This window comes from Saimiri boliviensis, chromosome 10 (assembly GCF_048565385.1).
Source record: "Saimiri boliviensis isolate mSaiBol1 chromosome 10, mSaiBol1.pri, whole genome shotgun sequence".
NCBI classification, from domain to species: Eukaryota; Metazoa; Chordata; class Mammalia; order Primates; family Cebidae; genus Saimiri; species Saimiri boliviensis.
The window spans coordinates 77,520,785-77,540,750 of NC_133458.1; the positions used below are offsets into that span (position 1 = coordinate 77,520,785).

Genomic DNA, 19,966 nt, shown 5'->3' on the forward strand with positions numbered 1-19,966 from the left:
GCTTCTCACTGCAAATCAAATAACCATTATGGGCTATGTCGTCAACTTAACTTTTCATCTTATGCCAGATTTCCCGACCTTTCTGCTGCTCATACATGCTTGTTTATTTCTACTTTAGGGCCCTTGCCCTTGTTGCCTGTCCTGTACCTTCTCTTCTCACAGATCAGTACATGACTGGTTCCTTCAAATCATTCAGATCTCCACTCAAATGTCAGCTGTTTTGTAGAGGGGCTTCCTTGACTACCTTACCTAAGAAAACATGTGTTCCCATACTTTCTGTCCCTTTACCCTGTTTTTTTCACTGTATCAAAATAGGAAATTCTTTTCATGTTAACAGTTTGTTGCCTGTTTCTATTGAAATTTAAGGGCCATGAGGACAATATGTGGTTTTTCACCACTATTTCTGCATCTCCTGAACAGAACCTGACACATAATAAAACACATATTTGTTAATAAACAAATAGGAACATTTATGTAAATTTAATTCTTAAAGTAATTCTTTTCTAAACTTTTAGAAAAGGAAGCAAAAATGTTTAATTTTAGTTAGAAGAAAAAGCACTTTCACCAACTGTGCATCTGAGCTCAACTTTGAAGCACAATTTTTGGAAATATATTTTAAATTTTATAACTATAGCTAACATTGTTTTGGGTATCTACTTTTACTGTGTTATAAATATTTTACTAGCATAATTTGCATACATCATCATTTTTGTTTATTTAAACCCAAAGTCATTCTTTGAAATAGGGTGGTTTTTTTTTTTTCTTTTTTCATTTTACAGGTAAGAAAACTGAGACTGGGGGTCATGTGCCTTTCACAAAGTCAAACCCATAGTAAGTGCCAAAGCAGGATTCAAAAAAGATTTGTCTGACACCAAAGCCTGTACATTTTCTGCTGTGCTCATGTAGATGTTTTAGGTAAGGCCATCACAGTTGTTTTTAAAATATATAGGGTGCATTCACACACACTTTTTTTAATACATGCTTGATTTGCCATCATTTGATCTAAAGTCATGTTGACTCATTATGGTCAATACTGACTCATCATGGCAGACAATTCCTGACTACAACTTAGGAGACATAAATTCAGATCCTAACTCTACCAACTGGCTATGGGACTCTGGGGAAGTTCATTATGTATTCTGGCTTTTCTATCTACAGAATTTTTAAAAAATGGATTGAGTGATTTTTAAATAAAATACCTTCTAGCTCTCAACTCTTACGGCTCTTTAAAGAAAAATACTCTAGAACTCTGTTGACAATCTGTTGCAACTTACCTTTGCATCTAATTTATCTTTTGAATGCAAATTACTTATATATCAGTTTGCTCTTCTTAGAGCTGTACTTGGTGGGCAGTATTCCTTTTAATCGGTCTTGAAATTTAGGCAGATAAATAAAAGAATGCTGATATGGAATTTAAAAGTGTTCTTGAATAATCCGTAGTTTTATTTTTGTTATCTATTGATGATTTTCCTCGTATGTGAATAGAGATCCTCACTGAATTATCTTGTTTATAATAGTGTTTCAATTGATTTTCATGATATTTCTAAGTATACAACAGGTAAGGATAGTTTCATCTCTTATTTTACAATTTTTATACTTCTTTCTCTTTTCTGCTTGTGTCGGCTAACACTAAAAGAAGATTAAATGATAGTGATATATTTATTGTTTCTTTAACTGGAGTGTTTCTAGTGTGTGATGCTAGCTTTTGAGATGAAAAACATATATTAAGTATAACATGGATGAATATATACATGTAATGGTGAAAATCAATTACAAGTTACAGAAGATTTACATAGTATCATGCATTCATATGCAATGTAGACATATAACAATATACCAGGAAGTCATTAATATCCATTTCATTGTATTGGTCACATCTGGTAAGAAGGAAGGGAAGACAATGGGATGGGGAAAAAATATCCAGGAGAGTTACAATAAGCATTAGAATGCTTATGGTTATTGTTATTGTTTATAGTTGTGGTTATTGTTGTGCAGGAAACATTTTGGGTTTTTTAGTTTTTTTTGTTTTTTGAGATTTAGTCTTGCTCTGTCATCCAGGGTAGAGTGCAGTGGCATAGTATCGGCTCACTGAAACCTCTGCCTCCCTTGCTCAAGCAGTTCTCCTGACTCCGGAGTAGCAGGAATTTCAGGTGCCTAACACTGTTGCTGGCTAAATTTTTTTATTTTTAGTAGAGAAAGGGTTTCACCATCTTGGCCAGGCTGGTCTCGAACTCCTGACCTCGTGATTCACTTGCCTCAACCTTCCAAAGTGATGGGATTACAGGTGTGAGCCACTGCACCCGGCCTGTGCAGGAAACATTTTATAACAAAATAATTTGATATGCTAAAGAAACATAAAGGTTTCTATGTTTGCTGGTTATGAAGAAGAATGGAGGCATAAACTGAACACAGGTTTGCCTTTCAAATGTATAATTTTCTTGAGAATGGATATCACCTCTGTCTGTTCTCCTCCCTGTCCTAAACATATGGTGCATCATAGGAATTCACTACATTACTATCAAATGAATAAAAAAAAGAAAGAAGGAAAGAAAGGAGCTAGGAAGGGGCATTTTTAAATTTCTTCTTACTCTTTCATTTGCATCATTAAATTTTTAAGTAAAGCTTAGTTTAAATAATGCATTAAGATTTATTTGTACATTAGAAGCCTCAGTTTTTTCTAGAGAACATAATGTTACCAAGTTTTTTGTACAGCTTTCTAGAAATCGGCATATTGTTCGATATTTATTGTGCTTTTTGTGGTATGTGTGAAACGTGTAACAAATTAATTATGGGGTATATCATTTCTGTGCTGAGTCCTCTGACAGTTATTCAGGCTACCTAGTCTAAGAGTTCAAATTGGCATCAAAGTCTCAAATGTCTTCTGTGGTTCACCTGTATTCCTGCTTTCATCAGTATTTTGAAATTCAGTATGTCAAGATTTCAAACATTCCTGAAAGTTTGAAATGTACAAAGATTCAAGTACAGTTTATTTTCTACTTTAAAAGAAAATTAAAAGAACTACACTGTCTTTTTGGGTTTTCTTTTTGGGTTATCTCAATAAAAGATATACCAGTAATTTTAAAAATAAGAAAAGCAAAATAGAATTTTAGACAAAAAAAAAAACCTGTCATCATGCAATGAAGAAATATAAATTTAAATTTTCTGAGAAATCGTTGAATGTCTATATTATGAGAAATAGCACTTTCTAAACATTTAAAATATTTTTATTGAACAATGTGTTTGCTACATATTGTCACTATGAAGTCATTAAATTCTATGTATTTTCTCGTTTTTATGTATTTAATTTTGTAACTTCAGGCCAGGCACAGTGGTTCACACTTGTAATCCCAACACTTAGGGAAGCCGAGGCGGAAGGATCACTTGAGGCCAGGATTTGAGACCAGCCCGGGCAACCTAGTGAGACCCCCATCTTTACAAAAACTAAAAACAAATTAGCCGGTTGTGGTGGTGCACACCTATAGTTTCAACTACTTGGGTGACTGAGGCCAGAGGATCATTTGAGCCCAGGAGGTTGAGGCTGCAGTGAGCCGTGATCGCTCCACTGTCTGTCTTATATACCATGTTTTTTTTTTAAATCCTATAACTGCCCAATTTTCTCAATTTTGAATATACAGCGTATGAAATGTTAAAAGTAGGTGGGTTTTCTGTTACTTAAAGAATCCTTACCGCCGGGCGCGGTGGCTCAAGCCTGTAATCCCAGCACTTTGGGAGGCCGAGGCGGATGGATCATGAGGTCGAGAGATCGAGACCATCCTGGTCAACATGGTGAAACCCCGTCTCTACTAAAAAAAATACAAAAAATTAGCTGGGCATGGTGGCGCGTGCCTGTAATCCCAGCTACTCAGGAGGCTGAGGCAGGAGAATTGCCTGAACCCAGGAGGCGGAGGTTGCGGTGAGCTGAGATCGCGCCATTGCACTCCAGCCTGGGTAACAAGAGCGAAACTCTGTCTCAAAAAAAAAAAAAAAAAAAAAAAAAAAAGAATTCTTACCAATCACAATATTGGCATCTTTCTTAAATTTCTCCTAGGTCTATGAGTTTTTCCCTTATATTTTATTTCTTTTAACTTCTCTTTAATGCTGCCCTTAGAACTCTGCTATCCTTTGAAAACATTGTCTGGAGATGGCTTTAAAGGACCATAAATGCCAACTATTTTATGATGACTTCCCATTTATATCTTTAGCCCTCAATCTGTACCATGCTCTGAACTCACATATCCAACTGCTACTTGTCTCCACTAAACTTTTAATAAGGAGCTTTAAACATACCATGTACAAAGCCGAATTCTTTTTTTTTTTTTTTTTTTTTTGAGACGGAGTTTCGCTCTTGTTACCCAGGCTGGAGTGCAATGGAGCGATCTCGGCTCACCGCAACCTCCGCCTCCTGGGCTCAGGCAATTCTCCTGCCTCAGCCTCCTGAGTAGCTGGGATTACAGGCCCGCGCCACCATGCCCAGCTAATTTTTTGCACTTTTAGTAGAGACGGGGTTTCACCATGTTGACCAGGATGGTCTCGATCTCTCGACCTCGTGATCCACCCGCCTCGGCCTCCCAAAGCGCTGGGATTACAGGCATGAGCCACTGCACCCGGCCAAAGCCAAATTCTTGATTCCCATCCCTCAACTTCCCCTACCCCCACTAAAATAGCCTTATACCTCTCTTGGTGGTTATAGGATTAATTAAAGAAGATTTTTCGTTGTTGTTTTCTCACATTATCAGTGTGTAGACTTTTAACCTTAGACTTATCCCCATGGCCACAAGATGGCTACGGGGTCTCCAAGTATTGTATCCTCACATTATAATGCATAGTGGCAAGCCTGTGGAAGTGATCTCTGTTTGAGTGTGTGTGTGTGGTTTTTTTGTCTGTTTTTAAGAATAAGGAATACTTTCCCAGAGGCTCTCCTGTAAGCTTCCATACATGTCTTATCCAGATTGTTTATGTCTCCCGTAGGGTCTACCATGATAATAATAGACAAACACATTTTAAAGAAACTGATGGATATAACCAGGTTATTTATGTGAAATCTTCATTGCAGTGAAATTTTACTTCTGTGACTTGGAATATTTATTAAATAATTACTATTGTATTTGTATTAAAGAATAGTGATAGCTACCATTTATGTATACAGAGCTGCTCAATTTAAAACCATATCCACTTGCGTGTATGTGTATTTATCTGTACATTTACATATATAAAAGAAAAACAAAATGTAAACATCATTTCAAGAAGGTGAATTAAATCACTTTTAATTTCTCTTCCAATTCCAATAGTCAGTATTTCTAAAAATCAAAGATTCAAAGATGAAAATATTTTGTATTTGTAAGAATATGGCCTGCTTTTTTTTAAGCAACTATATGCCTAAAAAGGTCGTAAGTTAATTTGATAAACTATATTTGTCTAATTTCTGTGGTAATTAGACAAAAGGTATGTAATTTCTTATTTACCTTTTTTTTTTTTAAACAACTAGCACAGTGCCTGACACATAGCTAGTTAGTTGATGCTCAATCAGGGAGGAATGGATAGATAGATGGCTTATATAGCTTGCTGGAGATCTGTTTTCAAGTAAGATATTGTAAAATTTCATTGTATAAAATAATTTTGTTCTTAGATTTTATAGCTTAAATTATGAAATACTAGGAAATATTTTATGCTTATAGAGTAATTAATAGGTCATAGAAACCATTGGCTTAATGAATGCATATTCAGCTTTGTAATTGATTTGATACTTGCCAAGTAGCCTGTTTTGTGAATCATTTAAGTACGTACCAGTGGTGGTTTTCATTATGGTAACAGTTCAAAACAATTTTAAACATTTAATCATTCTTTAATAAAAACAAAGTAGTAGCTAAGAAATAACTAGTAAATTCAAGATGTGGAAATAGTGAAAATAGGGTTGTTATTGTTTACACTGATTATAAAGTGCCACTATTGAGGAAATTTTTTGTGTGGAATTTTCTAAAATAGCATTTTAAATTTTTCTTGAAGCAAATTCGACTTCTTTTTAATCCATGAAAAATTAATGTGCCATAGGAGATGTGTTACTTGGATGTCTAATGAGCTATTAAGTTCCAATAAAACTGTGAAGATTAATGAGTTCACTCTGGGGAAAATAACATTCAATTTGAAATAAGGATATTTGAGGCGACTTAATCTGTTCACTTGGTAGTAAAGTTTTAGAAATTGACTTTCTACACATAAGTTCTTTTCCAAACCATATAGTCATTGATGTTGTGTTTACATTAAAAGAGCGGTATAAGTTACATTGAGAAGTATTTGTTTTAAAGATTCATGATACTCATCTTTGGGCATGAGGAAGTGTATATTATTTGATGTCATAACCCAACTCTGTAGCATATTCATCATAAAAATATTGGCCGGGCGCAGTGGCTCACGCCTGTAATCCCAGCACTTGGGGAGGCCAAGGCGGGTGGATCATGAGGTCAAGAGATCGAGACCATCCTGGTCAACATGGTGAAACCCCGTCTCTACTAAAAACACAAAAAATTAGCTGGGCATGGTGGCACGTGCCTGTAGTCCCAGCTACTCAGGAGGCTGAGGCAGAAGAATTGCCTGAATTCAGGAGGCGGGGGTTGCAGTGAGCCGAGATCACGCCATTGCACTCCAGCCTGGGTAACAAGAGCGAAACCCCGTCTCAAAAAAAAAAAAAAAAAATACTGTCCTTATATATTGTCATGGTTCACTTATCTTTATGACCTCACCTTTCTCAGTATCTGGCACACAATCATTGTTTGATAAATTTTTGTGGGAGGAAGAAAGGAAGGATTCTAGGAATGGAAGTGACTTCAAGAGTTAATATCATCTTAAAAAGATAAACTGTCTAATATATATTCCAAACTCTTCTAATATGAGAACAATACAACAAAGTCTGTCAATGAGTTACAAAAAAAAAAAAAAGGTGTGAATTGCCATACATTTTCACTTTGTTTTGACATTTTATACTTAATTCAGTTAGTCCTGGATCAGATAATGCTCATATGGAGAAATTTCTTAAGCACCTCTTTTTTCCTTATATAATAGACATTATTTTGAAACCTCTGATTAAACTTACTGAGATAAAATGCCAGTGTTAATATGGGCATCTACCTCCCAAAGAAACCATGGTTGAAGAAATAGAAACTGATCATATTACATTTTACCATATTACAGTTGAATCGTTCTCTAATGGTTCTTAAACTGCATGAATTTAAAAACATGACAATGAATTTCATGTGTTAGACATCACTCAGTGTTACTAAATGACTTTATGATTCTACTAGCTGGCAGTGAATACTCTTTTATAGTGTAGTCTGTCATGAACTGTCCATATATCATGGAAATGCTGAACCCCATTTTCCATAACTCTGCCTCTCCATATTATTTTGGCAGGTAGCCTTATAGTGTTTGAAATCAAATGTACTTCTAAGTCATCTAACAAAAATTAGATGTTTGTCTGTTTTTATTTTTTGTTGAGACAACTTTAGATTTAGAAGAGTTGTAAAAATAGTATGGAGTGTTCTGATATACCTTTTACCCAACTTCTCCTCAGGTTAACATCTTATATAAGCATAGAACAATTCTCAAACCTAAGAAATTAATCTTAATATGGTACTGTCAAATAAACTGTAGAACTTATTTGTACTTTACCAGTTTTGCCACTAGTATTCTTTTTCTGGACCAAGATTCAATCTAGGTTCTCCTGTTTTATTTTTTCAGTATATCTCCTCAGTCTCTTCCAGTCTGTGGCAATTCTTTACTTTTTCCTTGCCTTTCATGATCTTGATATTTTTGAAGAGTACTATTCAGTTATTTTGTAGAATGTCTCACTATTTAGGTTTGCTTAATATTTTCTCGTGATTCGATTGAGTTTGTGCCTTAATGGGAAGGCTATGCTAGATCATAGGTGATGTTGCTTCTCTGTGCATCACATCAGGGGAACAAGATGTCACTGTATACTATACATTACTAGTGATGTCAGCCTTGGTCGATCAGTCAAGGTAGTAGTTGACAGTTTTCTCCACTATGAAGTTACTTTTTAAATTTTGCTTTAACAAAGCAGTTTTAAATTATTTGAGTTTGGAAGGCAGTTTGGGGAGTTGTCTTATTTTTAAGTTACTAAGCAGTTTTGAAAGTCTGGTGAAATTGACTTTATATTTTTGTCAATCTTGTGGTATTTTCATTCATTCAATGGAGATTTAAATAAGATATCTTAGGACTCTTTCACCTTTCATACTCTATGACTTCATGTCTCTTAAGGAGAAATATAAGGGAATAAGAAAGATGTCTCGTTTATATCATAGTGGCTTACAGATTAGCCTGAAGTCCATCTTTGAATTTGATTGGCGTTTGAAATGAATACCTTGACACTATTCTGCTTAACAAGGGTATTGTACATTGAAGACATCTTATATTGAAACAGTTTCTAAATTTCCTAACTGAAAATCTATTATCTAGACATTTTATTATTTAGATACTAAGTTGTTTCTTAGTCTCAAAATTGTCAGTTTATCTGGCCTCAGAAGTAATAATATTAAAAGATTTTTAAGTATTGAAAATATTTAAATCAGGCTATTTTATATCAATGCAAATTACAGTTTTCTCTCTGAATCTTATAAACTTGAGTCAGTGAAATAAAGTTCTTAAGTAAGTAATACTATTTTCCTTAAAAGAATTTGTATTATCTTTCATTATTTGAATATCTGTTCTTTATTATAGAGTGACATTAAGATTGTTATAATGCCATTTATATAAATTCTATTTGTTTTTGGTTTTTTGACAGTGATATGATCTGTAACTATTCTTTTTAAGTTCTGGAGTACAGTATGTACAGGTTTGTTAAATATGTAAATGTGTGCCATGGTTTGCTTAGAATATCAAGACTCAGCAAAGGTAATATAAAATATACTTAAAATCTTTTATACTAAAAATATAAAAATGTATTTTTAATATTTTTTACTGCTTTTTATTGTGATTTCAGTTAAAATGGCCAAAGATGATTAGTAGTATTTTTCGGGTTTTTTTCTGAGAGGAAAGAATATATATTTAATACCTATGAAATGATGATTTTCTTAATTTTCAAAGAAAATATTCAAACCAATCATAGTAGAGACAATTACCACAATAGAAAAGTGGGCAAAAATTAGGAAATCTACATTCTTGACTGTATTAATGTGGGTATCTTGGTTATGATGTTATACGACAGTTTTGCAAGATACTACCATTGGGGGAAACAGAGAAAAAGGTATAAGGGATCTCTGTATTATTTCTTACAACTGCATGTGAACTACAGTGATCTCAAAATTAAAAGTTAAATTTAATTTTTGAAAGTACAGAAAATTGGCCAGGTGTGGTTGCTTACGCCTGTAATCGCAGCACTTTGGGAGGCCAGTGTGGGCAGATCATGAGGTCAGGAGTTCAAGACCACCCTGCCAATATGGTGAAACCATATCTCTACTAAACATACAAAAATTAGCTGTATGGTGTCACACACCTGTAATCCTAGCTACTCAGGAGGATGAGGCAGGAGAATCACTTGAACCAGGGAGCCAGAGGTTGCAGTGAGCCAGATCGCACCATTGTGCTCCAGCCTGGGTGACAGAGCAAGATGTCATTTAAAAAAAAAAAAAAAATACAGAAAATTTAGGAAAGGCAATTTATAGAAAGAAAAAAATTCTAATACCTAATAAACAGATGAAAATGTATTTATTTGTATTCAAAATGCAAATAAAAAGGGAATGAGAAGCCTCCCAAGTAGTTGGGATTACAGGCGCACACCACCACACTTGGCTAATTTTTGTATTTTAAGTAGAGACAGGCTTTCACCATGTTGGCCAGGATGGTTTTCATCTCTTGACCTCCTGATCCACCTGCCTCAGCCTCCCCAAATGCTGGGATTACAGGCATGAGCCATCACACTGGGACCTTTTTTTTTTTTTTTTTTTTTTTTTCAAATAATGGCAGTATGGAAGTTAGTTTTGATAAAATTTAATTTTAGGGGCTGACTAAGCAAAAAAATGTTTTTCTCTCAATACAAGTTTTAAGTTTAATACAATGAGCTGAATGTTGTATTAAAATTTTCATTGTCCAGTGAGAAGGATAACCAAAATGCTGTCATATTTTATTAAGGAAGGCATTGCTTTCACAATGGCTAATCCTAAACAATTCATGGTTATTGTTTTTATTAATGAATAAGTAATGTTGTGTTGTATATACTTTTTTTCATGTGTATGACAAACTTAGTTATTGCTGAGTAATTTCTAGTCATTTATGCCTGAAAATTTTAATGGGCCAATCACTGATTTTTATTCAATCTGAAAATCTCCTGAGTATGGAACTGTAATTTGACTAGTGATCTTGCCTGTCTTGAACATTTTTAGATATTATTTTGGCCTCATTTTAATTCAGTAGAACTTTTTTAATTTCTGGGAATTTAAACTTGTGTGCATATTTAGGTATAAAGTAAAACAGCCTAAATTTTAGAAATATCTGTTCTCATTGAGTACCTATTTGGAAAGTATAAGCTTAGGTGTACCATCTTTAAACATTGGCTTTTTTTGATTTTTGAAATGCTACATTTAATGAATAAGAGATGATTTATGTAAAAATATTTTCAGAAGAACCTCTTTAAATATCATGTCTTAGTACACCATAAACTTTTAATTAGTATATATTGGACATGTGTTGTTTTCATTTGAAAATATATTTGTGTTGGCCCATTATGGAATTTCAGGGGGATTTCTGGTTACTTTTTTTCTATAATCACTGCTGACTGTATACCATTTTATCAACCTAAATACTTCAAAATCAGGTAATAACTTTTAAATAAAAAATAAAGAAATGAAGGAAAGTTACCAGTGTGGGAGCCTCTAGTATAGATTTCTAGCATAGACCTTCATGCATATTTCCCAAATACTAATAGTTTACTACAGAAGGAAAATTTTCTGTCATCGACACCGATTTCGTGTTATCAAACATACTCATCATAAAAGAATTCACCTCTAAGAAAAGGCTATTACAGTATTCTTAGCCCCTTTAGATTAGCACCGTATCTTAAATATGTCTGTGTGTGTGTGTGTGTGTGTGTGTGTGTGTGTGTGAGAGAGAGAGAGAGAGAGAGAGAGAGAGAAAGAAAGAGGGAGAGAGGAAGAGAGAGAGAGAGAGAAACGTAGTCTTGCCCTGTCTCCCAGGCTGGAGTGCAGTGGTTGTGTGATCCCAGCTCTCTGCAGCCTCCACCTCCCGGGGTCATGTGATTCTCATGCGTCAGCCTCTCGACTAGCTAAGACTACAGGCATGAGTCACCACACCTGGCTGATTTTTTTGTATTTTTAGTGGAGACGGTGTTTCCATGCTGGCCAGGCTATCTCAAACTCCTGGCCTCAGGTGATCCACCCAGCTTGGCCTCCCAAAGTGCTGGGATTACAGGCCTGAGCCACCGCACCTGGCCAGATAGGTCTTAAACACCTAAAAATTTCCATTATAAAAGTTCTAGCTTTTCATGTTTATGGAAATATGTAAATTTATAGAAGTGGGATTGTGCCCATTAAGAGTCTACCCTAACTCATGCTTATCATCGATCATTCATTTCCTTTCCTTATCCTATTTTGCAACTCCCACTTTTCACTCTCTGGTCTTTATTGCCTTTAGTGTAAATGTGCGGTTTTCAGATGACTATGCCAATCCTTAGGGCCTTTTCAGATCAGAGGGAGCTCCTCTTGATCCCAAGTCATACATGACAAATTCAGTCTTTCTCTGGGGGACGGGGCAGGGAAGGAGTTTCGCTCCTACCTCCCAGGCTGGAGTGCAGTGGCGTGACCTCAGCTCACTGCAACCTCTGCCTCCCAAGTTCAAGTGATTCTTCTGCCTCAGCCTTCTAAGTAGCTGGGATTGCAGGCACCCACCACCACTGACTCATTTCTTTGCTACCAAAGCTGCCACAAAGAAGTAAAAAGTTACCGGAGATGCTAAAAACTTAACTCTACTTGATCTGCTCCTTAATCATGTAGAGAGAAGTGGTTACTCAAGAAAAGAAATAGTTATTTATGTATTCTCATACGTGAAATTAGAAATGTGTTACTGTCCTTTTCCTATCTTATTTGGTATTATGAATAAAGAATGTGGTGTTGTAGTATTTAATAAAGGGAGATTTGATTAACTATCTTGGTTTGAATCACTAAATAGAGAAAAAAGGTAAGGTTTAAAAAACAGCTCTATTCTACTTAATGATATATGTGTTTGAGCTGAGTTTACTAAGAACACCCCAAGTTACTTTAATTTTATAATATAGCCTTAGAATTTCTAATTAAATATGCAACTTGTGTCATAAAAAAATTCTTATGCTTTTTACAGTAAATTTAATTAACCATTTCTTGTAAGTTCATTTCAGTATCTGTCATGGCTCACTAAAGTTGGAATTCAGTTGTAAAATGGTATATTAATTGCCTTTTGTATTAAATGAAATAAGAATCTCAAATATGCAAAGTCAGGAAATTTAATTGTGGTCTTCAATTGCTTATTCAATGCATTGGAAAACTGAATGCAGAAATATCGGGAGAAAAAGGCCAAAGGTTGTTAAATGTAGCACATCACACACATTTTGCACTTTACTTAATGATCCAAGTGTTTATTACTATGAAGTAAATGCACCATTTAAAGAATTATGGTGGAATTGTAAAACGTTAAAAACTCTAATTAATTTCAGTCTGAAGCATGCAGTGTGCTCATTTTGCCTAGAACATTTTCATTATCGTCAGTATTTTTCCAGTTATTAAGATAAATTTTTTCTTCATTGTGCAGCACTAGCATATTTTCTGTTTTAAAAACACAGTTTTATATGCTGCTGAGACTTATGTATCTAGCACATGTTTTTAGATGAATAAAAGAATGTAGTTTTTGACAACAGATTGAAACAATGTAGTATATTTGCTTTGCTTTTATGGAATAAGTATATACACTTGTTCCATAGCTACCAACAGTTAGAATAGGTTGAATGTGTCCACATGTTTTTTCCCTAAAACCTATATATATACTTAGATTTTTAAAAGAACCATTATTAAGATATAGAGATAATACTGATTTAATTTGCATCCAGTTATAATAACTATTCCCTTCTCTGATTAGGAAAGTGAATATTTAAAATCTAAAGAAACATGACTATAGAAACATTTTAAGTTAGTGCCTGTCTGTGCCTTCTCACTTCATTTTACTGTTGCACCACCATGTATGTTTGCTTGATGTGAATAACATACTTGGTAAAATAAAAATAACTGACATCTTTTTGTAATCATAGTGTTTTGTAACTCTTACTTATTTCTGGAAATAGTGTGTTCATATGGCCAAATTATAAAGAGACTTAGCAAACAAAAGCTATGTTTTCTGATTGCAAAAGTGATCTATGCTCACAACGGGAAAGCAGGAAAATGTGGCAAAGCACAGATAAAAAAATTAAGATAGTATCACCATTATGAACATTGTAGGTACTTAGGAATTTGGAGTAGAACAATGGAAAGCAAACTGTTAATTATAGCTGTAGATGTCAGTGTCGAGGCTACAGGTGCCTTGCACCTCTTTCCTCATAAAATCGTTGCCCATACATTTTACTAACTTTATTTGAATTTAGGAAAATTTCATTAAGTAGCCATTTTTGTTTTCTGTTTCTTTAGTCACTTTACTTTGAAATAATTTTAGATCTACAGAAAAGTTGCAAAAATAGTATAGAAATTTCGCATTTGTCTTTTATCCAGTTTCCTGTAGTGTTACCATTTTATATAACCATAGTACAATTACTGAAACCAAGACATTGACTTTGAGAAGCTACTCCTAACTACCCTATGAACCCTTTTCAAATTTTACCAGTTTTCTCACTAATGTCCTTTTTATAGTCCAGGATTCCTCACTGCTTCAATCATCATGTCCTCTTAGTCTCCTCTAATCTGTGACAGCTCCAAGTCTTGTCATTCATGACCTTAAAGAAAAAAATTTTTTTTGAGACAGTCTCCCTCTGTCACCAGGCTGGACTGCAGTGGCACAACCTGGGCTCACTGCAACCTCTGCCTTTCAGGTTCAAGCGATTCTCCTGCCGCAGCCTCCCAAGTAGCTGGGTCTACAGGTACATACCACCGTGCGCAACTAATTTTTGTATTCTTAGTTGAGACTGGGTTTCACCATGTTGGCCAGGATGGTCTCAATCTCTTGACCTCATCATCCTCCTGCCTCGGCCTCCCAAAGTGCTGGAATTACAGGCATGAGCCACCATGCCCAGCTGACCTTGACACTTTCGAAGACTACTGTTCACTTACTTTATACAGTGTGTATCTGATGTTTGTTCATACTTAGAATTAGGTTATACACTGTTGGAAAAGATACCACAAACCAGAGGTGATGTGCCCTTTTTAGTATATTATTTCAGGGTATTAATATATATTATTGGGGATATTAACCTTGACCATTTGGTTAAAGTGGTGTTTGCCATGTTTCTCCATTATAAAGGTACTTACATTAACATCTATAAAGATATAAATAAGTAATAGGGAGAGTTGCCCCTTTGTACAATGCTTTTATATAAAGGATTATAAGATTTTAAGAAATCTTTTAAACTTGGCAGTCTACAAAGTAAATATAAAGTTATCTGTACTCATAGAGTGTAATTCGTATTCAGTTATTACCTGAGTGATATAAATTCCAGATGCTAAAGTAGTTGGCCATTGTTAGGAGTTGATTACCTCCTAAGAGGAAGGAAAAGAATGGATAGGTTTTATTAATTGGCATCAATGCTTTGAACTATGATCTAGAACTAAGTCACATTTATAAATAAAGAAAAACAGAGGGGCTCCTCTATCACAAATTGATAGTGCAAGCTAACATTTAAACAAAATCTGGCAAGTTTTACTTAGTGAAAAGATAAACATGGCAGTGTTTTTACTTAATTTCTCTGTTGGAATAGCTCCTAGTCTCATATTGCCACCTGGAGTATCAGGCCATTATTACATGGTCCATCTGTGCCTAGAAATTACCATTCTCACTGCAGCGCTGTCAATGTAGAAGGAGCAAAGCCATGCACCAAATTTTGTTATTTGATATTATGGATGTTGCTGTTAATTGAGTGCACATTCTTGAAATTCCACATATAACTAGCAGATCTACAAGGTTGTTACAGTCAATGTGTTTTTTAGAGTATGAATTAACAAGTTTAAACATTAAGAGGTAAGCCTATCTACTTTCCAGTAGCCTCAGAGGGTACATTTTCTTCATGACTGTTTGAGAACGTTTTATGAAACAAACGTCAAACTTATCAGGGTTGTCACTAAGAAAATGATCCGTGTAGCTAGAGTCTTCTTTCATTGGGAAAGAAACAGATGTCTTATCTCAGCAGAGAGAAGAAAAATTCTGCTATATATCAGAAGAAATTTTTGCTTGCCTATAATATCCAGTAGTAAAGAAATGCTTTGGTAAAAAGCTTCCTTTGCAATTTTATTTATTATGCAGTCATTTGTCAATGATACTTGATTTGCTAAGTGACTTTAATGATTTAATTCATCTGAAACTGCATGTAAAGTTCTTACAAAAATTGACCTGCAGTGTTAAAAAACACAAATTAGCACTTCTAAAAAGACTTCCTTAGAGCTTTATTAGATCAAATTTTACTGCTTTGGTTTATGATAAAATCTATTACTATTATTTTGATGATGTTACAGCAATTTTAATATTATACTCTAGCAATTAGAGTTGAATGCCTTTTTTGCCCCTTTATAATCATTTTCTGCATCTGGGTCACAGCTATCCTTGTAAAAGGAAGAAAGAGATTGGCTCTTATTTGTTATAAAAGTGACTTAGCATAAAAGGCAAGATATTTTAAGACAAATCCTCAACATAAAGAAAGGTGTGAAACAGTTATTTACCTTTCCCGAGCAGCAAGCAGTCTTAGAAGGCATGCATTTGTAAACTCCACTTTATGACTAAGAAAAATTCAGCAACAAAAGACCAACATTATATTAAAAATGTTACTTAACTGGCATATCTATATATGTCTTATACATATATTAAAACATATTCAACTTAATGGAAGTTGCACATTTTTATTTCACTGAACTGTGTTCCAGTAGGTCGTATACATAGTTAAATATGAAAGCAAAGTAAGTACTTCCTAGTCCTTGGGGTTATTATTAAGTCTTTACATTTCTATTTTGACTTAGTGCAGTGGTGAAGGTTGCTAGAGAAAACTAGATAAACGGAGCTTGTTAAACCAGGAAGTTATATGGTGCAGAAACTTAGTAGACTGTTCGTGTGTTAAAGGCTCCATCCTTCTCTTGTAAATTAAAGGACATGAACTTGATAATTTCTACTTTGGCTCATGTTGCTTCAAACATTTTGGCTTATTTTATTTTCAGTGCTGTTATAGTAAGTCAAGATTGCTAGAAGTGTGAGTACTAGCAATCTTAATTTACTATAGTTAAGTAAGAACAACATTATGCTTTTCCAAATTATGTAATAATGCAGGCATGCCTTTTATTCATTCATTATTCCACTGTTTCACATAGTTCAGAAAACACTGATTGGACTACAACTGCATACTAAGTATGTCCTGTTAGATGGTAGGACTTTTTATTTTACTTTTTATTGGAATGTAGTTAAAATGTAATCTCTAGGAAACTTTGTCTAAAAGTGGAAACCACGTGTTCATTCATAGACTCTCAAGGGTCAGACTTAATTGAATATATCTATTCACTGGAGATAAAATAGGGAAAAAAGGAAATGATACAAAGCGGTCATCATACCTGGAAAAGCGTATCAAACTTACATTGCCAAAATGATATTCAAAACCCCATTTTTGGTGTTCTACATATCTATAATGATTCAGATTGGTTGATAATATTGATAATTTCTCTACTTTCCCAGTCTTTGAAGTCTATATCACAGATTCTGTTGAGTTTAGAGAGACAGTATATAAAAGAAGTTTTTTTCTTTCACCTTAATGATTACTGGCAAGTGTGTAGTTTGTCATAGAAAACAAATATGTACACTTTGGTTTGCTCTTAGTTAATAAGTCAATTCATGAAGTAGGGCTCAACAATTATTTAATTTGGTTTCATTAGGTACAGAGTGGTATGTTTGATGATACTGATAATTATTACTGTTTTCTAGAAATACTTAAGAAATTGATGTTTATGCTTTAATTAACCCAGAAAAGAATGAGTACCTTTATGCCAGTTAATAGAAATAAATAATCTTATGTGATAAATCAGAAATATTAGGAAAATAAGACTGTTTTGCAATTGGGTATTGTTGAAGGAACATGTCTGATGAGATGGGTTATAAATTGTAAGATGAAATATTTTTCCTGACTCTCATTATTTATACTTTGAAGGTTACCATTTAATATTGAACACAAGATGCACTTCATTTCTGTGGAAGCAGACATTATGATGTCACTTCATCTATTCACCATGTTCCACAGGAACCTGCTATGAATTATGAGGCCACCACTTAGAATCGAAACTGTAGAAGATTGTAAGCATTCTACAGCCTGACATGCACGTGCTTCCTATTTTAGACCTCACTGATCTTCAGATAACATATGGTGGTACAAGTAATTGGAAAATTGGCACAGCTATCAAGAAAATATACTAGATGGGACAAAATATGCCATGCTGGAGCACATGAAGTGTCTTTGAAATTAAATTTATTGTTTTTTATAAAGCAGTGAAGTAAAAATATCTGTTTCATCCCCTGCAAAGAACACTCTTCAGTGGCAAGTGTTTCTAAAGTAATTTTTAGGGCATTGATAAAATTGGTTGCTTTAAAAACATATAGCAAATTTTAATGCATACTATAAAACAAAACCTGTAAATATTTAAATGTTATGTAATTTTATCATTCGTGTTTAGGATTACTGGAATTATAGTAGTTCATACTTCTACAGATACAGTTAAAATGTGTTAGGTATAGCTGATAAATGCCCTAAAGTTTATATTTTAATGTTTTCTAAAATTTATTTCACAGGAAGATGAAAATGAACCTGAAAGAAAAAATATGTCTCAGGAGCTCAGCATGGAACAGAAAAACCCAAAGAAATAAAAGATTTTCTGTAGTGTTTTTGAAACGTTTGCAGCTTATGTAATAACAGATAAAATTTCTAATTGTAAAATGTTAAATTGTAAAATCTAATTTGCAAAATGTTCTCAATAAAGTTATTCAAAATGAAATAGGAACTTGTATTTGGAATTCATGTATTTTAGACTAATTTTGACTTTTTTATTTAAAAGGTGGACCTTTAAAAGTTTTTAAAGGGAGAAAAATTCTTAAATTTGAGAAGAGAAGAAAGATTTTATTTTTCTGTAACCTAACTTTTAACACATCTAAATGACCTAAAAGAAAACTGAAAATATTTTTTCTCCTTACTAGACTCTGTGTTCTTCTTTAAGGTCCTTAACAGAATTCTGATTATCAATATAAAGAAAAACCAACATAGTTCAAAAATAAACAGGGAATGCTTGCACATGAAAATGTTAAAACCAGTCAGTGCCACAAGGAGAAATACTGTTTCCTGATTTCATCTATTTATTTATCACGATACTCTATGATTGCAGGGAAAGACTAATAAGAAATGATCATTTAACACTCTCTCTGAGAAGTAATGCCATGGGTTATAATTTATAAAATATTTACTAAGGACCTGCTGTGTGCAAGTTCTCATACACTTTTCCTGGGCATTTCAAGAATAGTTCTTGTATGTATTTCTTTGGCTTAGGAATTTTTCGAAATTCCTCTGACCCCTATCTTTATCAGAGTTCTCAATAACCAGCCACTTTATTCTCCCCAGTTCTAATTTCCACACTGCTGTTTGCCAATGACAGGAAGAGCAGTGAATCTGCTTGCTATTTGCCAAGCCAAATGGTTTCGGCAGATGTCTTTGTTTGATTATTTAAGACAGTGTTTCTTAAAATGAAAGGCAGAACTTTGGGAGGCTTTTAAGAGAATGTGAGAATAGAATCAGTGTATTTGCCTTGGAGTCATATAATCATATGCATTCACCAAGCCCAGTAAGTGTGTGACAGTAGGACACGCTGGCAGCTATGAGGCAGTGGGCTAAGACGGAGGAAACAGAGTAGTTAAGACGGAAAAATCAGAAAGATAGTCTCAAATGATCTTAGTACGTATGTCAGGAAAACATCTAGAGCCTACATATGGGCTCTCTAGACTAATGGATTCCCTGGATGAATTTTAGAGCAAAGACTTTAAGCCAAAGAGAAGGTTGAGATGGCAGTTCAGAGTCTGCAGGGAGCCTTTGCAATAGGCAAATATGAAAATTAATTTGACATTTTTCTCACATCAGTTTATTTCATAATACCCACACTCACGTGGATTTGGGTTATATCAGTAGTTTCACTTTCAAAAAGAAGAAATAATACATGAGTCACATAAAAGCTAGCATATTGGATGGGCACAGTGGCTCATGCCTGTAATCCCAGCACTTTGGGAAGTCGAGGTAGGAGGATCATGAGGTCAAGAGATCGAGGCCATCCTGGCCAAAACAGTGAAACCCCATCTCTACTAAAATTACAAAAATTAGCTGGGCATGGTGGCACACACCTGTAGTCCCAGCTACTCGGGAGGCTGAGGCAGGAGAATCACTTGAACCCAGGAGGCAGAAGTTGCAGTGAGCTTAAGATCACACCACTGCACTCCAGCCTGGCGACAGAGGGAGACTCAGTCTCAAAAACAAAACAAAACAAAAACTAACATTATGTTTCAGATACTATCCTAAATGTTTAAGATGTATCATGCCACTTAATTATGAACTTAGAGGATAGGGACTATTGCTCTTGCCATTTTACCAAAGATCAATTGGAGGCTTAGAAAGGGAAAGAAACTAGATTAACCAAGGTTATGTAACTTGTAATTGGCAGAGTAAGAGTTCAGACTCAAGCAATGTTACCACTAAGAATCACACTTAATC

General features: G+C 34.4%; 1 protein-coding gene across 8 annotated transcripts in view; it reads left to right on the plus strand.

Annotated features, from left to right (window-relative positions):
- PHF14 (PHD finger protein 14) overlaps nt 1–19,966 on the plus strand; it is a 211,521-nt gene that overhangs the window by 172,784 nt on the left and 18,771 nt on the right. For 3 of the 8 annotated variants that reach the window (XM_074379508.1, XM_074379509.1, XM_074379512.1), the window contains one exon: nt 780–11,635. The exons of 1 other annotated variant lie outside the window; for it this stretch is intronic. In XM_074379508.1, the coding sequence (XP_074235609.1) occupies nt 780–869 (90 nt within the window). In that variant the 3' untranslated portion in view covers nt 870–11,635. Of the gene's footprint in view, nt 1–779; nt 11,636–14,071; nt 18,213–19,966 lie in introns of those variants that run through there. 4 more of the 8 variants (XM_074379510.1, XM_074379513.1, XM_074379514.1 and 1 more) reach the window with 3 other exon arrangements.